This window comes from Staurois parvus, unplaced genomic scaffold (assembly GCF_062004578.1).
Source record: "Staurois parvus isolate SC_StPar_1 unplaced genomic scaffold, SC_StPar_1.0 ptg000290l, whole genome shotgun sequence".
NCBI classification, from domain to species: Eukaryota; Metazoa; Chordata; class Amphibia; order Anura; family Ranidae; genus Staurois; species Staurois parvus.
The window spans coordinates 459643-479690 of NW_028318086.1; the positions used below are offsets into that span (position 1 = coordinate 459643).

The following is a 20048-nucleotide window of genomic DNA, read 5'->3' on the forward strand; positions in this document are numbered from 1 at the left end:
CCCTCACATACCATCTGCCCATATCCATTCTCACACAAAAAGTCCATCTAGAGACCTACCACACCACCTCTTCCACTTGTGAATGCTGGTAATCCACCTCCATAGTCTGGGCTGACGTGTCTTGTTCCCGCCCCTCGTTGTGACATCATCACGATACTGATGTATTCTTGACCCTTTGAGGACCTCGCGAATAGACAGCCAATGGGAATTGTGCACCTCACAGGGGAGCAACATGTGCCAGCAAAAGAGACCTTCATTCTGCAATCTTAGAACAGGGGTCTCCAAACTTTCTTCGCAAAGGGTCAGTTTACTGGCCTTCGGGCTTTAGAGGGGCCGGACTGTGGCCAGTGGGAGGAGAAAATGACAAAGGATTTCCCAGGACACTTACCAATGAGCCTGCAAAACAACCAAAGTGTCTTGCGTCAAAAACAGAGGGTTTTGTTTGCACACTTTTGCGCTCTTGCTGGGCATCACGTGTCCCTGTGCCTTTAAGTGGTGGGTGGGCTCCCTCCAAGCATACCTGCTGGAAGTGCCCTGGTACCCGGATATACTCCGTTCCTTTCTTTTGTTCTGCCCTTAATCTATCCATTCTTATATGAACTCCTACTATGGAGGCTCTGGAAATTGAAAGTTAGGACTGCAGTACATACAGAGGAACCTTGAGTGGGCACTGCGGCTTACGCATGTATTTGCAAATGTGTGCAAACAAAACCCTCTGTTACTAATGCAAGCTGTCAGAGCCACTTTGGTTGTTTTGCAGGTTGGCTGGTCAGTGTGCTGGGAAATCCTTTATTTGTGATGTGCTGCAAAGGCCAGTTACAGGTTGGGATGGTTGCCATTTTTTTGTACGCGAGTAGAAAATGCCCCTGCACAAGTTCCCCATCATTGGTTGTAATGGGAGGAATAGTGCCCCATTGTTGATATCAAGGAGAAGAATAGTGCCCCATGGATAGTCTCAGTAGGGGGAATAGTGCCACATCATTGGTGTCAATTGGTGGAATAGTGCCCCAAGGCACCAGATAAAAACAATCAAAGTGCCACATCCATCCCCTGGGCCACAGTTTGGAGACCACTGGTCTAGAAGAAAGAAGACTGAGGAACCAGCCCTTTACATGCATGTAGGTAAATGTGGCCCTAGATCTAAAAGTCCCATATACTATTAAGCTGTATACAGCTGCAAGAAAAAGTATGTGAATCCCTTGGGATTACGTGGAGTTTTGCATGAATTGGGCATAAAATGTGCTCTGAACGTCATCTAAGTCACAACAATAGAAGAACACAGTCTGCTGAACATAATACTACACAAACATTAGATGTTGCCATGGTTTAATTGCACATAACATGTAAACATTCACAGTGCAGGGAGGAAAAAGTATGTGAAGCCCTAGCTTAATGACTTCTGCCAGAGCTAATTGGAGCCAGGAGTAAGCCAACCTTGACTCCAATCAGTGTGATGATATTGGATGTGTTGCTGACAGCTGTCCTGCCCTTAAAAAACACACACCTGTTTTGGGTTTACTGGTTTCAAGAAGCACTGTCTGATGTGAACCATGCCTCGCAGAAAAGAGCTCTCAGAAGACCTACCATCAAGAATTGTTGCCTTGCATGAAGCTGGAAAGGGTTTCAAAAGTATCTCCAAAAGCCTTGATGTTCATGTGTCCACGGTAAGACAGACTGTCTACAAATGGAGAAAGTTTAGCACTGTTGCTACTCTCCCTAGGCGTGGTCATCCTGTAAAAATGACTGCAAGAGCACAGCGCAGAATGCTGCATGAGGTAAAGAAGAATCCCAGAGTGTCAGCTAAAGACCTACAGAAATCTCTGGCACATGCTAACAGTTTTGTTGACACATGCAAAACTCCACGTAATCCCAAGGGGTTCACATACTTTTTCTTGCAACTGTATGTGTTGATTGCCTGCTTTGTATACTTTGATGCATTTTGCGGAATCTTGTCTGTTCCGATTGCATAGTTTACCATTCATGCTTGTCTTTTCTTACATATTTTAATGACAACACCCTCATCTAAATAATGTTTTTTTTTGTAAATAAAATTAAAGCGAGTGGAGTAGAATGTTTTTAATTTTATTTCATGCTGGAGATCAACTTTAATTATGGCAGAAACAGAATAAATGACACAATTACAAAAATCTCCCCGACTTTGTCCTCCAATCTCCCTAACGGGGTCACAGAAAGAACATTTGGAAGGCATGGCTGAGAAGCGCTGGACCTACTGTTAGTTTAATATTACAGAGCGGATTGGAATCTATATTGAAGAAGGCAATAGCTCTGGCTAGGCAATGTTTAAATACGAAAGGGCCTCAAGAAGCACCTTGAACAAGATCTAGGAGTTTAACAGAAACAGGAGTACCACATCAATGATTTTAGAGTCCAGAATGGTTTGATTTCAGTGTAAAACTCCAGGGTAAAAAAATTGCAACTTGTTTCAAGTGTTTGAGCACTACTATTAACTTCAGAATTGCTCACAGAGTTGACTGAGATGGAAAAATTTAAAGCGGGAGTTCACCGAGAAGTTACGCTCTTCCTCCTCCCCCATCCCCTGCCATATTTGGAAGGTTTTTTTGGGGGGAGGGGGGGGGGGCGAGGACCTAGTTTTGACAGGTACCCACTCCCCCTTGGATTGCCTAGTTCTCCTCCTCACCTCCCTGCCTATAATCTACTGGGACACATCACAGGTCCCGAAAGGCATTCACAAAGCACAGCGCAGTTCACACATGCACCGTGGGCAGCTGGCTGTGAAGCCGCAAGGAGTGCGCAGCTGACTGCCCACAGTAAACATGTCAGTGCCTGAGACCGAACACCAGTGAAGAAACTGACCCCTGTGAAGAGGCGCTGGATCCTTGCACAGGTAAGTGTCTGTTTTTGTAGCTGCTGACTTTTAATTTTTTTAAGAGTAGAAATAACTGAGGCACGTCGCAAGAATTAAGTTGCTAAAGTTTGTTTGAAATCCTAAATAGATATCTGAATATAGACTGTTTTGTTAAAGTCAAATTAAAAGGCACATTTTTTAAATTAAAATAAAAAAGATGTTTTACTTACTGCTCTGTGCAATATCGTTGCACAGAGCAGGTCCCTTACCTTCTCTTTGGTGGTTCCCCGCTGGTACTGTCCGCTATTTTTTTTCTTCTGAGTGCCCCCTAGCAAGCCGAGTGCTAAGGGGGCATCTGTGTGGGTAAACTTCTGAACCGCGCTACGGGAGCCCATAGACACATACAGAATTCATTCCACTGATCAGTAACAGTTAAAGTGGAATTTTAAACCAAAAGCAAAGATGGGCGAACAGGCAGGAATTTTAATGCAGAAGAGACATGGTTTGTCTATTCTGCATTAAAGTTACTTACCTGCCTGTCTGCCCTTGTACAGTGAGCCATGCACGCGCAACCCATTGTACAATACCGAATCTGACTGAACGCCCGTGCATGCGCAGCAGTGACACCATTCCCGCCTCAAAATAACAGCAGCCAGCTATCGAGACCCGAAGGCTGGGAACCTGAAGGTATTAGTGGCCAGCCTGTCTGCCCTTGTACAGTAATCCACGCACGCGCAACCCATTGTACAAATTCAGCAAAGCCGAATCTGACTGAACGCCCATGCATGCGCAGCAGTGATGCCATCTCCGCCTGGAAAATAACAGCAGCCAGCTATCGAGACCCAAAGGCTAGCTGCCTGAAGGTATCAGCGGCCGGGCAAGGAGCTCGAAGACATCGTATCGCTAGAGCCAAGGTGAGTTGAGTTCTGCTTTAAGTCTGTGCGCCGGGAGTGCACAGTGAGCTGCGCACGCGCCACCCATTGTTCAAGTTTGGCGATGCCGAATCTGACTGAAAGCCCATGCATGCACAGCAGTGACGTCATCTCCGCCTGGAAAATAACAGCAGCCAGCTATCGAGACCCAAAGGCTAGCTGCCTGAAGGTATCAGCGGCCGGCCTGTTTGCCTTTGTACAGTGAACCGCGCACGTGCCACCCATTGTACAAGTTCGGCGATGCCGAATCTGATTGAACGCCCGTGCATGCGCATCAGTGACGCCATCCCCGCCTCACAAATAACAGCAGCCAGCTATCAAGACCCAAAGGCTGACGCCTGAAGGTATCAGCAGCCAGGCAAGGAGCTTGAAGACATCGTATCGCTGGAGCCAAGGTGAGTTGAGTTCTGCTTTAAGGCTTGGTTCACATATGTGCGAGTGGTGCCACTGTGGATCTGGCAGCCGCACCACCCGCACAGAGAAATGCGGACCCGCCATGAGCTCTAATAGCATGCCACCATCACTGGACAACACAACCGTACTGGGAACCGAGGTTCCTGTGCGGGCTGCGCTTTCAGAAGTGCAGGGACTTCTTCCCTGCGTGTCACGGGGCACGGAAGTCCATTCAAATGAATGGGCCCTCATGCCTGCACAAAACGCAGCCCGCATGGCCGCATATATGTGAAGGGGGGGTAAGTCTGTGTGCTGGGAGTGCACAGTGAGCGCTCTCTCAGCATACAACCTCAGGCTGCCGTGAATACATAGGTTTGGCAGCTGGGTATTAAAGCCAACCTCTCTTGCTGACACATATGTGTTACATCCGTGGTTCTCAACCTGTGGGTCGCGACCCCTTTGGGGGTCGAACGACCCTTTCACAGGGGTCACCTAAGACCATTGGAAAACACATATTTCCGATGTGTAAAGAGCAGCTACTGTGTAGAAAGCAGCTGCTGTGTTGAAAGCAGCTACTCTGTTAAAAGCAGCTACTGTGTTGAAAGCAGCAGTATTGGAGGTAAAACGACACTCATGAATTATAATTACTGGGTAAATAATTTTATGGTTGGGGGTCACCACAACATGAACTGTATTAAAGGGTCGCGGCATTAGGAAGCTTGAGAACCACTGTGTTACATAGTCAGCAGAAGATTAAAGATTGTCCCCGGAGTCCAAGTAAGACCTGATGAAGGGGAAGGTTGTGGCCTTCTAAATTCATTGGCTGCTTTATGTGATGTTGCTAAAGAACTATTAAAGAATTTTAAACTATCTTTTAGCATGGTGGTCCTAGTTTATGCTTCAAAAAAAAAAAAAAAAAAAAGCAGACTTTTCCTTCAAATTACATTGAGACCGCCATTTCTTTTTTTTATCCAAATCCAATTTACAAGTCCTGATGAAGGGGGTGCAGTATAAACCCCCAAAACCGCACATCTTGGATTTTTATGATGTAAAAATCATTCTAGACTCCAAAACCATTGGTATTGTGCTTTTATTTTTTCAAACATCTAGAAATAAAAACTAGGCAGAAATTTTATCTCTTCATTACCCTGTCCTAAACTACAAAAAAAAAAAATCATTTTGGCTGGAGTTACACTTTAAATGATTACCGCTGCCAAGCCCTCCTGCAGCTCATTCCACAGCTCTCTTCTTCCATGCGTTTTGGCAATGAGTTTATGGAGGTTATTTACGAAAACTGGAGACTGGACACTTTTAAACACTTGGAGGTCGGCTTTCAGGTTTTATTGTTAAAGCTTAATTGAACAAGCTGAAGTTAAGTGTTGATTGGCTGCCATGCAGAGCTGCACCAGATTCTGAATGCTCCAGTTTTAGGTAATCCACCCTGAGCCCTGGTTCACATCTGTGCAGGTGGTGCTGCTGCGGATCTGCACGAAAATCCACCCACACAGAAGAATGTGGACCCGCGGGTGCCATTACTTCTAATGGCACGCCGCCCGCACTGGAAAACGCAACCGTACTGGGAACCTCGGCTTCGTTTTTGCAAGAAGTGCAGGGACTTCTTCCCTGCACGTCACAGGCACGGAATCCATTCAAATGAACGGCTCTCGTGCCGCGCAAAACACAGCCCGCGTGGCCGCGTATATGTGAACCGGGGGTGATACCCTCTAGCAAAGGTGTTCATATCTATGACTTTCATGACACAAATCAGCTCCCTGTACAGGTCAGAAGACCGGGACATATCAAAGGACAGCAGAAATAACCAACTACCTGAACAAGGACATTGGCAGCTAAAAATTTCATTCCGAAGGCACAAAGAAAAACATGGCATCTAAAAAAAATTGTAACAGAAAGCATGCAAGCTGCCAAATTCTAGTGAATGTGAAATAGGGGCCGCTGCAAAACAACTGGCAGAAAGACAACAGCTTTTATTTCCACAACAGCCAATCAGAATGCAGCTATTTTTGTTGGCAGTGCAAATCAAAATCATGAAAGCCAGCAGCTGGCTCATATAGGCATTTCAATGGAATGGACGGCAATGGTAATGACCTTTTCTTTTAAATAAGTAAACAATGGGTGGTATTTACTAAAGCCGGAGAGTGCAAAAGCTGGTGCAGTTCTGGATAGAAACCAATCAGCTTCCGGGTTTTATTGCCAAAGCTTAATTGAACAAGCTGAAGATAGCAGCTCATTGGCTACCATGCACAGCCACACCAGATTCTGCACTCTCCAGTTCTAGTAAATCTACCCCAATGAGTGCAATAAAGAGACAAGTTAAAAAAAAAATAAAATAAATAATGACTATGTACTAACCTTGGCTGCAGCCATTGTGTGAGCCAAACTGAAGGTACCCACAGGAAGATGACAGGCGGAATGTGCACAATCTAATCACTGGAAGGATCTTTATGTGAACATCACACTATGGGGTCGAGTTACTAAAGCCGGCCATACGCGGGTCGAATTCCGAATTAATTTTCTTTTGAAAATCTTTTCTAAGAATTTTCATTCGAATTTCGCACCATTAAGCCCCGTATGCAGGCCATAGATGGGTCGAAAATCGGCCGATTTTTTGGGAAGAAGAAGAGGAGAAAGAAGAAGAGGAAGAAGAAGAAGAAGAGGAAGAGGAAGAAGAGGGAAGAAGAAGAGGAAGAAGAGGGAAGAGGAAGAAGAGTAAGAAGAGGGAAGAGGAAGAAGAGGAAGAAGAGGGAAGAAGAAGAGGAAGAAGAGGGAGAAGAGGGAAGAGGAAGAGGAAGAAGAGGGAAGAGAAGGAAGAAGAGGAGGAGGAAGAAGAGGAAGTAGAAGGAAGAGGAGGAAGAAGGGAGAGGAGGAAGAAGAGGAAGAAGAAGAATTCCAGTCCGCTATTATATTTGACATGAAAAAGTATTGCAGTTACAACAATGTATCTATTTGTATCCAAATAAAAACATCTGTATCTGAAATGGATACAAATAGATACATTGTTGCAACCGCAAGACTTTTTCATGTCAAATATAATAGCGGAGCTCTCTGCAGGGACAGAAGTAATTAAATGCCGGCCGTAGACGGGACGTAAATTGGCCTATTTTTTTTTACCGTTGGTGGTAACGTCGGCCTATTGAACGACCGATTTTTCGTTTTTGTTTTTTTTTTTTTAAAACGGCCGTTTTTCGACCCATCTATGGCCTGCAGTACACACGATGAGAATAACGGGCGAACGATTGCCCTTTTTTTTCATCTGCCAGTCTCGCATCGAAAAGTGAAAAGGTTATTAAAGATACGAAAATTCTCCTGTGAAAGAAAAGAATTTCAGAATTTCGAAAGTGATGTCATGTATTATATTTGTATTGTATTTTCAGATGACTACTGTACTGATTAAACACAAATCGTACGATCTGGTATTGTACCAGAAAAAAATTTCTGCTTATCTCTTTGGATACTGTGCACAAATTGTCGTGATCGGCTCTCGACAATCCGATCCGATTATTGGACGATCAGTCTCGTATGAAAATTTTCGGACAATATTCTTATAGTGTGTATGGGGCAATAGTGGGTCACATAAACGACCGATTTTCGTGTGACCATTGCATTTGAGTGATCGGGCATGTTGGAACTATTTTTTAAAAATGAGCAAATTTCAAATCAATAATGGGAGAATCGTGAGAGAAATATAAAGCTGTGACCTGGAAAGAAAAGAAAATTCTTGGCTAGGAATTCTTTTCTGTAGCAACATGAGGAGACATTGAAGGCTTGGTTGGTTGAATTTCGAAATCAATGGTGGCACCATCGGGTTACAAAATGCACTAAATTTCTGGAAACAAGAAGATTTGCAGGATTTAGAGGGAGGTGGCTTTTCAGAAAGCAGAGCCTTCAACTGGTTTAACACAACGGTACCATGTAAGTACCATGAAGTGTAAGTGCCACCAGAGAGGGGGATTACGGTTGGACACCATACAGTAACCTGGTTGTGAAGGATCCTGGAGCAGGGGCGAACTGACAACTCATGGGGCCCCCGGGCAATAGGGGATTATGGGGTCCCTGTGTCCTTGCCCAAACTCAAAAAAGCCTATGACAAAGGTACTAGGGGCATCTCATGGGGCCCCCTACTGACCCCGGGCCCTTGGGCAGTGCCCGAGTTTCCAAATGGTCAGTCCGCCCCTGTCCTGGAGTGATCCTGAAAGTGAGGTGGCCCAGTGGGTCGCGATAAGATTGTTGGACATGTATAGATTTTTATTTTCATTTTTTTGGTCACTGTATTTATATTTTTTCTTTTATATATTGATGTATGCTATTTAACCACGTGTCACTTTGTGTGGAATTTATTCCCCCATATTAGGGGATTCAAGGATATCCTACAATGGTGGGGGTGTTCGGGGGTTGCTTGATTAAAAAAAATATATTTTGTTTGAGTAGAGATTCTTGGTCACTTATGTTGAGTTATTTGATTGCACTTTAACAGGCCCTGGAGAGGACCTCACGACACATTATTGGGCACTTTAGAGTTGTTTGGCACTAAATAGATCCGCATTGGATCTTATCACCATATTATTGGTTTTTTTTTTGTTTGTTTGTTTTTGCATGTTTTATATATTTATGGATTTATCTATCTCATATTACTTAAGTATTAATTATATTGTATTTTATGTTGTAGCGCTGCACTATTATTATTATATTGCACTAAATTTCTGATTTTCTAAAGAAAATTTGTTCGGAATTCGACCCATGTATGGCCTGCATAAAACTGGAGCACTCAGAATCTGGTGCAGCTGTGCATGGGAGCCAATCAGCTTCTAACTTCAGCCTGCTCAAAGAAGCTTTGACAAAAAAAATGGTTTCTATGCAGAGCTGCACCAGATTTTGTATCCTCCAGTTTTAAATACCCCCTACTGGTCAGTACTTAGCCCTACACAGCCCAATTGCAGCCAGCGATGTTGGAACCGGTTGCTCCGCTCATAAATATTGGACCGAGTAAGGCCATCCTGACTTGGCAGTTTTTCGTTTGTGCCTCCCGGGCGGCATGATCACCTGGGGTGAGATTCAGATTTGGGTAACACAATGGCCGCCTCCTATGTTGGCTTAAAGCAGCCTTGGCAGGAATTTCTATTACAGCAAAAAAATTGTCATAGCTCTTTCTATAAAATCAATGTAAACCCTTCATTTTCCCCATGATGAATCTCCAGTTGACATGGTCCTCCTCCACCTTCTTCTGCGCTGACGCTGGATGGATTAGCCGTGATTGAACAGCAGATTCTGAAAAACACAAAAAAGACGTAAAAGTTACTGATAATTGCAACTGTTTCACTTAACCCTCCTGCAATGTACTGCGGATGGGCGGCTGCTGCAGGCAAAGCAATGCATCCGTACGTCACTGCCTACTAGTGGGTGCTGGGCATGTACGCCCCCTAGCTGGCACCCGCTGTGATTGTACATGGGAGGAGCCTGTCAGCAAGTCCCGGCCAATGATTCACAGCAGGAACCTGCTGATCGGCTGTGTACAATCACAACCTAAAGCTCTGTGCTGACAATCAACACTGAGCTCTGTGCAGAGAGAACAATCTCTCTGTTTCTTACCCCTGCAAAGCAGGGATGAGACACTCAGAGATCCTTTAACCACTTGCCGTCCGGCCACTGTATATAAACGGCCGAAAGGTGGCAGTGCATGGGCGGGTTGCCGTTCATAAACGGCGCCTGCCATTTTGGATTGTGCGCGCTCCCTGGGAGCGCTCGGCACCGTGATCCGGTTCCTGCTGTGTCTGGAGAACACTGATCGCTGTACAGGACCTCTGCGTGAGGTTCCGATCATGTGATCACTGTCTGGCCAATCAGTGATCACATGAATAGGAGTAAGCAAGATGTCACTTCCGACATCATTGCTTACTATGTATAAAATCTGTGAATGATCACAGAGGTCACATGGTACAAGGCTATTCACAACAGTCTTGTACCATATGACAAGCTGTGACCAATCACAGCTCACACAGTATTTCTCAATGGCTGCAAGAATGGGTGTAAAAGCAATCACTGTAAAAAAACAAACAAAAAAAAACAAATAATAATATAAAAAAATTAAATAAAAATGTAAAAAAATGTTTTTGAAAAATTATAATTTTTGGTTATAAACTAATTTGGGTTATTTTTTTTTTTTTACAAAAAAAAATAACCGAATACATTTTGCCCAAATTTATGAAGACAGATTATTTATTTGCAAAAGTTTATAAGAAAAACACTTTTTTAAACATTTTTTGGACTTTTTCATTTATATAGCAAAAAAAATTTAAATCCCAGTGGTGAATAAATACCACCAAAATAAAGTTTTATCTGTCTCAAAAAAAAGCTAAAAAAATTCACATGGGTACAGTGTTGCATGACCGCGCAATTGTCATTCAAAGTGGGACAGCACTGAAAGCTGAAAATTGGCCTGTACAGGAAGGGGGTGAAAGTGTCCGGACTGGAAGGGGGGGAAAGTGTCCGGACTGGAAGGGGGGGAAAGTGTCCGGACTGGAAGGGGGGGAAAGTGTCCGGACTGGAAGGGGGGGAAAGCGTCCGGACTGGAAAGGGGGGAAAGCGTCCGGACTGGAAAGGGGGGAAAGCGTCCGGACTGGAAGGGGGGGAAAGCGTCCGGACTGGAAAGGGGGGAAAGCGTCCGGACTGGAAGGGGGGAAAGCGTCCGGACTGGAAGGGGGGGAAAGCGTCCGGACTGGAAGGGGGTGAAAGCGTCCGGACTGGAAGGGGGTGAAAGTGCCCGAACTGGAAGGGGGTGAAAGTGCCCGAACTGGAAGGGAGTGAAAGTGTCCGGACTAGAAGGGAGTGAAAGTGTCCGGACATGAAGTGGTTAATTGAAAAAAAAAGAAAAAAAAAAAAAGCACACTTTACACACATTATACATAGTTAGGCACACATTGAACGCCTTTATCGCCCTAGATGTTAACCCCTTCCCAGCCAATGTCATTAGTACATTGACAGTGTATAGTGTGATCAATGATCACTGTAGTAATGTCACTGGTGATGTCAGCTCCCCCAAGCATCAGACTGCCCACCGCATAAAAAAGTAAATTTTATCATATATTTTTACATATATTTGTAAATGCATTCCAAAAACATACCACAAAGGTATCGATAAGTACTTGACCGGGAATATCGGTACTTGTATCCGCCAGTAAAAACGGCATCGGTGCATCCCTATCCATTATAGGTCGCTTAACACCGCAATTAGCAGTATAAAAATAAAATAAAGATTATATATATATTATTATTATACAGTATTTATAAAGCGCCAATAGTTCGCTCAGCGCTGTACATTACAAAAAGGGGGACAGAACATGTGACAGAACAATAACAATACAATGCAAAACATGAGGGGATCGAGGGCCCTGCTCTTTCCAGCTTACAATCTATAATATCTACAATATATATATATATATATATATATATATATATATATATATATATATACACACAATATTATATCTGATTAGTGTCACTAGTTATGCCAGTGTCAGATTGCTCTCCGCACTATTACAGTCCTACTATAAGTCACTGATCACCGCCATTACCAGTAATGCAGGCCATAGACGGTTTGTTTATCGGCCGATTTTTCATCTGAAAAACGAAACATCGGTTGTTCTGTTGCCACCAATGATTGCGAAAATCGGCTGTTTTTCACAAACTTTCCAGCATGACCGATAAAAGAAATGAGGAAGAACCACAAAAATCGGCCGATGCCATTGCCCCACTAACAGTGCGAAAATCGGCCGATTATATGTTAAAAAAAATCTAAAGCATATACATTTTTTAAATATTTTTTTTAAATATAAAAAAAGTCATTTTAACATATATTTTTACATATATTTGTAAAAGCATTCCAAAAACGTAGATTTGTATTTTTAAAGACATACAGTATATCTGAAATGTATTTTTAAAAATATTTTTGATATACTTTGTAATAAAAACGCATTTCAACATACAGTGTATATATTTATTGAAATATATTTTGAAATATATTGAATACGGACAAAATTGTAGCATTTCAAATATATGTCAATATATTTGGGAAGGATATTTTTAAAATATATTTCAAATCTATTTTTCTTCCATGTGGGTCAGCACCCCAAATAATATGATGATGGATGTGATAATTGAATAGTACTGACCAGCTAAGTGGAATTGTGTTTTCACCGCAAGTGCACCTTTTTCATGCGTTTGGTTGAAATCAACATAATTAAAGAGCCGTGTTGAAGTTTGCAGGAGTTTCGGTATGGAGATTGCTCCATGAAATGTATTCTGTCATATCTGGTGGAACGTGGAATATTTGTGATATCAGGTTATTTACACACCTCTCTGAACAAACAATTGAATCATGTCACACAACAACAACTCCATCAACCAGACGAAACAGCGGCTTCCCGCTGCAGGTGATGCTGCGCGTGTTCTGAGCGGCGCTGGTCTTTGAAGAATGCAGCAAAAAAAAATGTCTGATAGGTTGCACCACTCACTGGCATCCAGAGGCAGGTGCGGGGGGTGCGCTTCGCACTGGGTGACACTGACCGCACGGGGTGACACCAGACCCACTCCACGAAAAGGTAAGTGTGTAAAGCAAGCCGGCGATCCCCGCAGGATGGATCCGATCCATCCTGCGGGGATCGTCGGCTTGCTTTGGCTACGTTCACACTAGCGTTGTGTGCAGACGGCAGAGAGGCGTTTGGGAAGCGTTTTTACGCACATTGCAGCACATGGTGCTGTTCTAACGGGAGCGTTTGCATCGCGTCGCGGCAAAACGGACGTCTCTGGTCGAATCAGGAGGAGTTGAAGCCTCCTATTCTAGTCTATGGTGCCGCTCCACAAACGTCCGGCCGGCGTTTGCGGTGCGGTTGCGACGCGGTTGTGGGGCGTTTGCGGAGCGGTAACACCATTCAAACTTCATTATAGGCGTTTGTGGGGCGTTTTTAACGCTCGGAAAACGCCTAGCAACCGCCATTTGCAGAGCGTTTGCCGAGCGTTAAAAAACGCTCTGCAAACGCCGGACCAATGCTTGCCAAACGCTATAGGGGCGTTTGGCAAGCGTTGGTAAAACAGTGAAGAGTGAACGAGCCCTTTACAACTTACCTTTTCGTTGAGCAGATCCGGTGTAACCCCGTATAGGTTGCAAGCCGACGATCCCCGCAGGATGGATCGGATCTGCGGATTGAGCATAATGTATCAGAGTCAGATTCATTATGCTCAATCCGCAGATCCGATCCATTCTGCGGGGATCGTCGGAGGGAGTGTCACCAAGTGTTATCGCAGCGGGTGACACCAACCCAAGGGACGCCCCTGACACCGCCATCAGTGCCGATACCGAGTACTTGCATGAGTACTCTTACTCGTGCAAATGCTCTCGATACCAATACCTCTGTGGTGCGATTTGAGCCCATCCAAAACGAATGGGCTCCAATCGCACTGCAAAAGAATTGCATGCAATTCGAACAGGAATGCAATGCAATTCCTGTCCGAATCGCATGCGGTTTCCCACACTGTGTGAACATGGTGTCATAGTGACTTCAGACTGAGTTCACACAGGACGCGGTGCAGGAAACCTCCCTGCATGTTGGGGTTCCCCCCCCCCCCCAGTCCACCTGTACCAGATTGCCGCCATTCCCAGTTGTCAGACACCAAAAAGCCGCTTCACCAGTCCGGGGATGTGAACCCCCCTGCGGCTTTCTGTCCTCGCAGTGCGGACAGTACGGGCTAGATGGCTTTGATTCATCTTGTATGGGCTCAAATGGCACCACAAATGTATCGGTAAGTACTTGACCAGGAATATCGGTACTTGTATCCGCCAGTAAAAAACGGTATCGGTGCATGATCCATGATGGAGACTCAACTGTGAAGTCGAACTACACTAAAGCCGGTCATAGACGGTTTGAATCTCAGCCGGTTCAGCAGCTACTGGCTGAGATTTGAGCGATGTATGGGCAGGCTGAATGTAGCCAAGTTGATCAATCAGCTTGGGTACAACCAGCCTGTCAGATGTTACATGCGATTATCGCTAGTGGCTGTTATAACACAATGGCTCTGCAGGACAGGGCTAACACTACTTATGTAGCCCCCCCCCCTTATAACGCCCCCTGTACATCACAACCCCCCCATATACTGCCCCCCTGGACATCAAACCCCCCACCGTATAACTGTGTGAACCACTTTAATGGGAACACATAATATCTAGCCTGTCATGCCAATCTGTGAGTTTGAAAACGCATCCAGGATCACATTTGTGTGAACCAGGGCGGCTCCATTCACACCGGGGCATTTTGGGATCATGGCAGAATCACTGTGATCGCAATACGCAGGTTCAGGTGCCATTATTTTCAATCACACCCAAAGATTGGTGAGGTTTTGCCGTGATTGTTGCATGGCAAATCGCATCACTTGAAGCTTGTCACCCAAAACTTGCCTTGCCCCAGGCTCTGACAACCAACGCTACGCTAAAAAAAACATTTATATAGTCTTAGAGATACAACTGGCCCTTTGAGGACAACCATTATGCGAATGCAGCCCGCACTGAAATCGAGTTTGACACCCGTACTCTAATAGACCCCAGATCTCTCCAGAAGAGAGGACCCGCTATAGTCCAGGTTATCACAAGGGATGTTGTTCATCCCTTGTGATAGCAATAAAGTTGATTTAAAAGAACTTAAAAGAGACAGTGCAAACACATACGTAGGTCAGGCACGCATATGTAAACAGGGCTTCTTCCACACATGTGAGGTATTGTCGCCAACATTATAGTGAGGGCAATAATTCTAGCCCCAGAACTCCCACGTACCACCAAACTGGTAACCAGTAAACGCTTTTAAAACATTTTTTTAAGTAGTATAGTTTGTCATCATTCCATGAGTTTGGGGAGGGTTTGAGTTCGGGGTTTTACATGTAGGGAAGAAGTGCCAGAATTGGCAAGTGGTTAATTGGAGCATTTCTATATCTGCCTAGGGAAGGGAAGGAAGGTGCAGAGAGCAGTCAGAACACTCAAAGGAGTTTACAAACCATGAAGCAATTTTTATTTTATTGGTCTTTACAATTTAAACTGAATTCTAGTTGTTTTTGAACCCAGCAACCCTCTCCTCAAGCCCTTTCCCACAGATACTTCCTCTTCTCCGGTACTTCCTCTTTCCTGGTGGCACGGGTACTTCTTCTCCAGTGGTATGGGTTCTTCCTCTTTTTTTGGTGGCACTGGTACTTCTTCTCCAGTGGCACCGGTACATCCTCTTCTCCAGTGACATGGGTACTTCCTCTTCCCTGGTGGCCTGGGTACTTCCTATTTTCCAGTGGCATGGGAACTTTTTTCTCCAGTGCAATGGGTACTTCCTCTATTCCGTTGGCATGGGTACTTCTCCAGTGGCACCAGTACATCCTCTTCTCCAGTGACATTGGTACTTCCTCTTCCCTGGTGGCCTGGGTAGTTAATATTTTCCAGTGGCATAGGTACTTCTTTTTCTATAGTGGGACAGGTACTTCCTCTTTTCCATTGGCATGGGTACTTCTCCAGTAGCCCCAGTACGTCCCCTTCTCCAGAGACATTGCTACTTTTTCTTCCCTGGAGGCCTGGGTACTTCTTATTTTCTAGTAGCATGGGTACTTCTTTTTCCCCAGTGGGACAGGTATCTCCTCTTTTCCGTTGGCATGGGTACTTCTCCAGTGGCACTGGTATCTCCTCTTCTCTGGTGACATGGGTACTTCCTCTTCCCTGGTGGCCTGGGTACTTCCTATTTTCCAGTGGCATGGGTACTTCTTTTTCTCCAGTGGGACAGGTATTTCCTCTTTTCCGTTGGCATGGGTACTTCTCCAGTGGCACCGGTATGTCCTCTTCTGCAGTGACATGGGTACTTCCTCTTCCCTGGTGGCCTGGGTACTTTCTATTTTCCAGTGGTATGGGTACTTCTTTTTCTCCAGTGGGACGGGTACTTCTCCAGTGGCACCGGTATGTCCTCTTCCCCAGTGACACAGGTAATTCCTCTTCCCTGGTGACATGCGTACTTCCTGTTGTCCAGTGGCATGGGTACACCCGCTTCCCTTGTGGCTTGGGTGCCTCCTGTTCTCCAGTGGCAAAGCTACACCCTCTTCTCTGGTGGCCTGGGTACTTTCTCTTCTCTGGTGGTGGTGGGCAATTCTTTCTACTGCACTAAACAGCACTCAAGAAGCGTAGTAGTACTCTAAGCCCAAGCTGTGATGACATCCAACGGGGGTGGGTCCAGGACAACCTGGGCTCAGAGGAAGTAGGTTGAATGATACTGGCAATCATTCAACCCAAAAGGCTGGTTGCATCTAGAGGTGAAAAGGTACCTATGCACACTGTCTACATAAAGCCTTGACTAGCACGCTGTCCCACTTTGCTCTACATGCAAGCTATGCTGTCAACCATATGAGGTCACCAAGGAGAGGGTGGCTACAGGCAAAGGGTGTCAAGTAAAGGACTGCCAGGTTGCAAAAAAGTAAGTAAAAGTTCCAACTGGCTACATTTTGTTTATATAAAGAAAATTCTATTGCAAAACAAACCATCTTTTTCTTAAGAACTCACTTGAAGTCAACGAATAAAAGACAAAACTATAAAATAAAAATGAGCAGCGTGTTAGGTGACTGAAAAGCATGGAGGGGAAAAAAAAAAAAAAAAAGCCACACGCACATAATAGGCGCAATTGAAGTCTGTCACGCTTACAATAAAGCGAAACCGCCCCAGGATAAAGTGACATTGCTGGGTCTAATGATATAGCGCACTCTGCGTTACCAAAGGGAAGAACAGTCCCCTGCCGCAGGGATTCAATAGAATGTTCCGTCTTCACAAACTATCCCGCCACCCCTGACCCCAAATCTCAGCGGGGCGCTGCACAGCGGCACAAGGAAAATTTCACCCGGCCCTCATGTCACACACATAATGGGCAAATTACTTCTTGTTCCAGAGCCAAGAAAGGAATAAAAAACATACAAACACTGCATCGGTTAGGCTAATGACTCCGTCACATTGTAGTCCGCCAACATTAATACCCCCTTATTTTATCTCGGAAAATTGTCCCCGATTCAAATGACTCCATTTTACTTGAAAGATATTGGGGCCATTATTTTGCCATGATGAAATGCCCACTGCTGGTTTTTGTATGTTTTTTTTTTTCCCCAAACGAAATGGTTAGCTAGAAGCCAGCACGGGGTCCTTCTTGCTGGTTAAACGGCCCAGCAATTTCGTCTTTTGTTGCAGAATTGGTATTGCCTGCGGGCAGCCATTTGTTGCTGAAATGGGTACTTTGTGGGGACACAAAGACGGTACGCTGGCAATGTTGTCAGCTGTCGGGAAAGCTATGCCATGGAACTTGGCGTAAACAGCTGTGTGCGAAGAGTATTGAGGCGATTATTCAACATCCATAAAGTGCACCTGTCGCCTAAACCCCATGGAGGCCATTTTAAAAGTTGAATCAGTAATAGTGATCTCATTGCAGCATGAGACACTTTGTTAAATATAGAATATTACCCATGCTATAGAATTGCCAGGAAAAGGTGTCAACTTAGCACATTAATCAACTATCAGAAAAAAAAGACATGTTAGAAGGAAGAAATAAATAGAAAATTGTAATAAACTCCTAAAAAATTATTATAAATTTAGAGAATGAGAGGAACACTCTCTTTCTATAGGGGGAGATATATATATATATATATATATATATATATATATATATATTTTTTTTTTAATGCGAGTTGGTTGAAGCATGTATTTAAACCCTTGAGTACGCAATGAGCGCCATACAGCCAAATCCCCTGGAAGACGTCTGTATGACGAAACATGTAGGGCAGAGCTGGTATGTGTGATGTCATTGCGTTCCAACGTTGGCCTGTGTGTTGCTGGCCGTGTTGAGCATCTTTCCACGCTGGGGCCATCAGCTTGCCATATCATTGCTTATGTAAGAACAGTGTTTTTTTTATCTTGTATCAGGATCTTCTTTGAATGCGAACTACTGATTTTGACTGCTTCCCGACTACCCTATAGCAGATATACTGCTACAAAATCATATATATATGTGATTTTCTGTTTACAGCTAGGGGGCGACCGCCCTAACCGCACCGCCACTCGTGGCCATGGCTGTCAATCACTGGGTCCAGGCCAGTGATTACCCGCCGGCGCTCAGTGATTACGGAGCATCTCCGATGGGGATGAGGACTGCTTTGTTTACTACCAGTCCTCCTCCCTGTTAGCTCGGGCACACTGCTACTGTTCTGGATGGAATATTTATAATGTCCCAGCCAATCCCTGGAAGGAGGCATCCAGAAGGTGGCTGGGGAGGTGATAAATGTTTGGGGGGGGGGGGGGGCGCTGAGCAGTGTTCTTTCCTCTCCAGGGTTGGTTCCAGTACTCCTACAGCTGCTGCCCCTGGGAGATAGTTACTGAGGCAAGAATTGCAGTGTGGGCCTCTGCTGGAGCTGGGCTGGGGGGCCTGGAGGAGATTGCTTATGGATATTTGAAGTTTTGATCTGGAGAAGGATCTTTCATCTCCCTCACTAAGGATCTACCTGTGGATACTGGGTGGCAGACAGCTCCTGGGACATTGTGAGTAAGGCAGGCCTTTGATGATGCAATTTTCTTTCCCGCAACCATAGGCTGGATCTAGGAGAGTGCTGCGGTGGTCTGTGCTCCCCCAGATTTTAGTTGTGCCCCCCCCCCCAGATCTCTGTGAGTGCATCCACTAATCCATGAGCCAGTCTGATGCAGACAGTTGATGTAAGGAGGCACTCTGATGGGGACAATTGATGTAAGGGGAGACTCTAATAGGGATATTGATATAAAAGGGTCTGATGAAGACACATAATGTTAGGGGGCACTCTGATGAGAACACTGATGTAAAGGGCACCCCTCGTAAGGGGGCACTCTGATGGGGACCTTGATGTAAGGGGGCACTCTCATGGGGCCACCCGACGTAAGGGGGCACTCTGATGGGGACACCTGACGTAAGAGGGGGCACTCTGATGGGGCCATTTGACATAAGGGGGCACTCTGATGGGGACACTGATGTAAGGGGGCACTCTGATGAGGACATCTGATGTAAGGGGGCACACTCATGGAAACCTGCTGTAAAGGGGGACTCTGATGAGGAGTCATGATGTAAAGAGGAGCTTTGATGAGGACACGGATGTAAAAGGGACTCTAATAGGGACATCTGATATAAGGGGGTACAGGTTCTGTTTAATCACCCCAATCTAATGACAGCCTAATACATATTAGTGTTTTCCAGGTTGTGACACTGTGGGACAGACTGTCAGTGACTCACATACAGTGTTAGCATTATGTCCCTTGACTTTTTTTACTGCACCCCCAGATCAGATAGGCTAGATCTGGCCCTTGTGCTATAGTGAGGTCAGCATGTCCCCCGCCTGCACCAGTCATTGGCACTTCATTTAAACTAAAAAGCTTAGGGATGCAAGCACACAATGACCCAACAGTTGGCAATCGGTACATTAACCCCTTTGCGCCGGCGCCTCCTGGACCTTTAAGTGTTTCAGAAGCCGGGAGGCGGGGCAGGGTTTTAGGGTCATGTGACCGCTGTGATTCGCGGTCACATGATCGGAAAAGGTCCCGATCGCAAGGGGAGATCAAGACCTTTCCGTGAGTCACGGACATATGTGCCGGGAGCGCGCTCTGAGCACATATGTATTTTCGGATGGTAGGCAAATATGCAGCTGCTTGGCGTCAAGGCCCAGACACCACATATTTGCGTGCGCTCGGTGTCTAGGGGTTGAAGAATATATTTCTAACCTTATTTAGTGAGCTTGATCACATGTATTCATACTGTACATCATGCTGCTTCAATGCCTACAAACTGCTTGGGAAGTACAACATAGCCTACAAAATG

At 45.1% G+C, this 20048-nt stretch overlaps 1 protein-coding gene across 1 annotated transcript in view; it reads right to left on the reverse strand.

Annotated features, from left to right (window-relative positions):
* Positions 1–2061: 2061 nt before the first annotated feature.
* Positions 2062–20048, reverse strand: part of CHCHD6 (coiled-coil-helix-coiled-coil-helix domain containing 6) — a 450070-nt gene continuing 432083 nt past the window's right edge. The window contains exon 9 of the mRNA XM_089682444.1: positions 2062–9435. Coding sequence (XP_089538570.1) covers positions 9412–9435 — 24 coding nt within the window. The 3' untranslated portion in view covers positions 2062–9411. The remainder of the gene's footprint in view (positions 9436–20048) is intronic.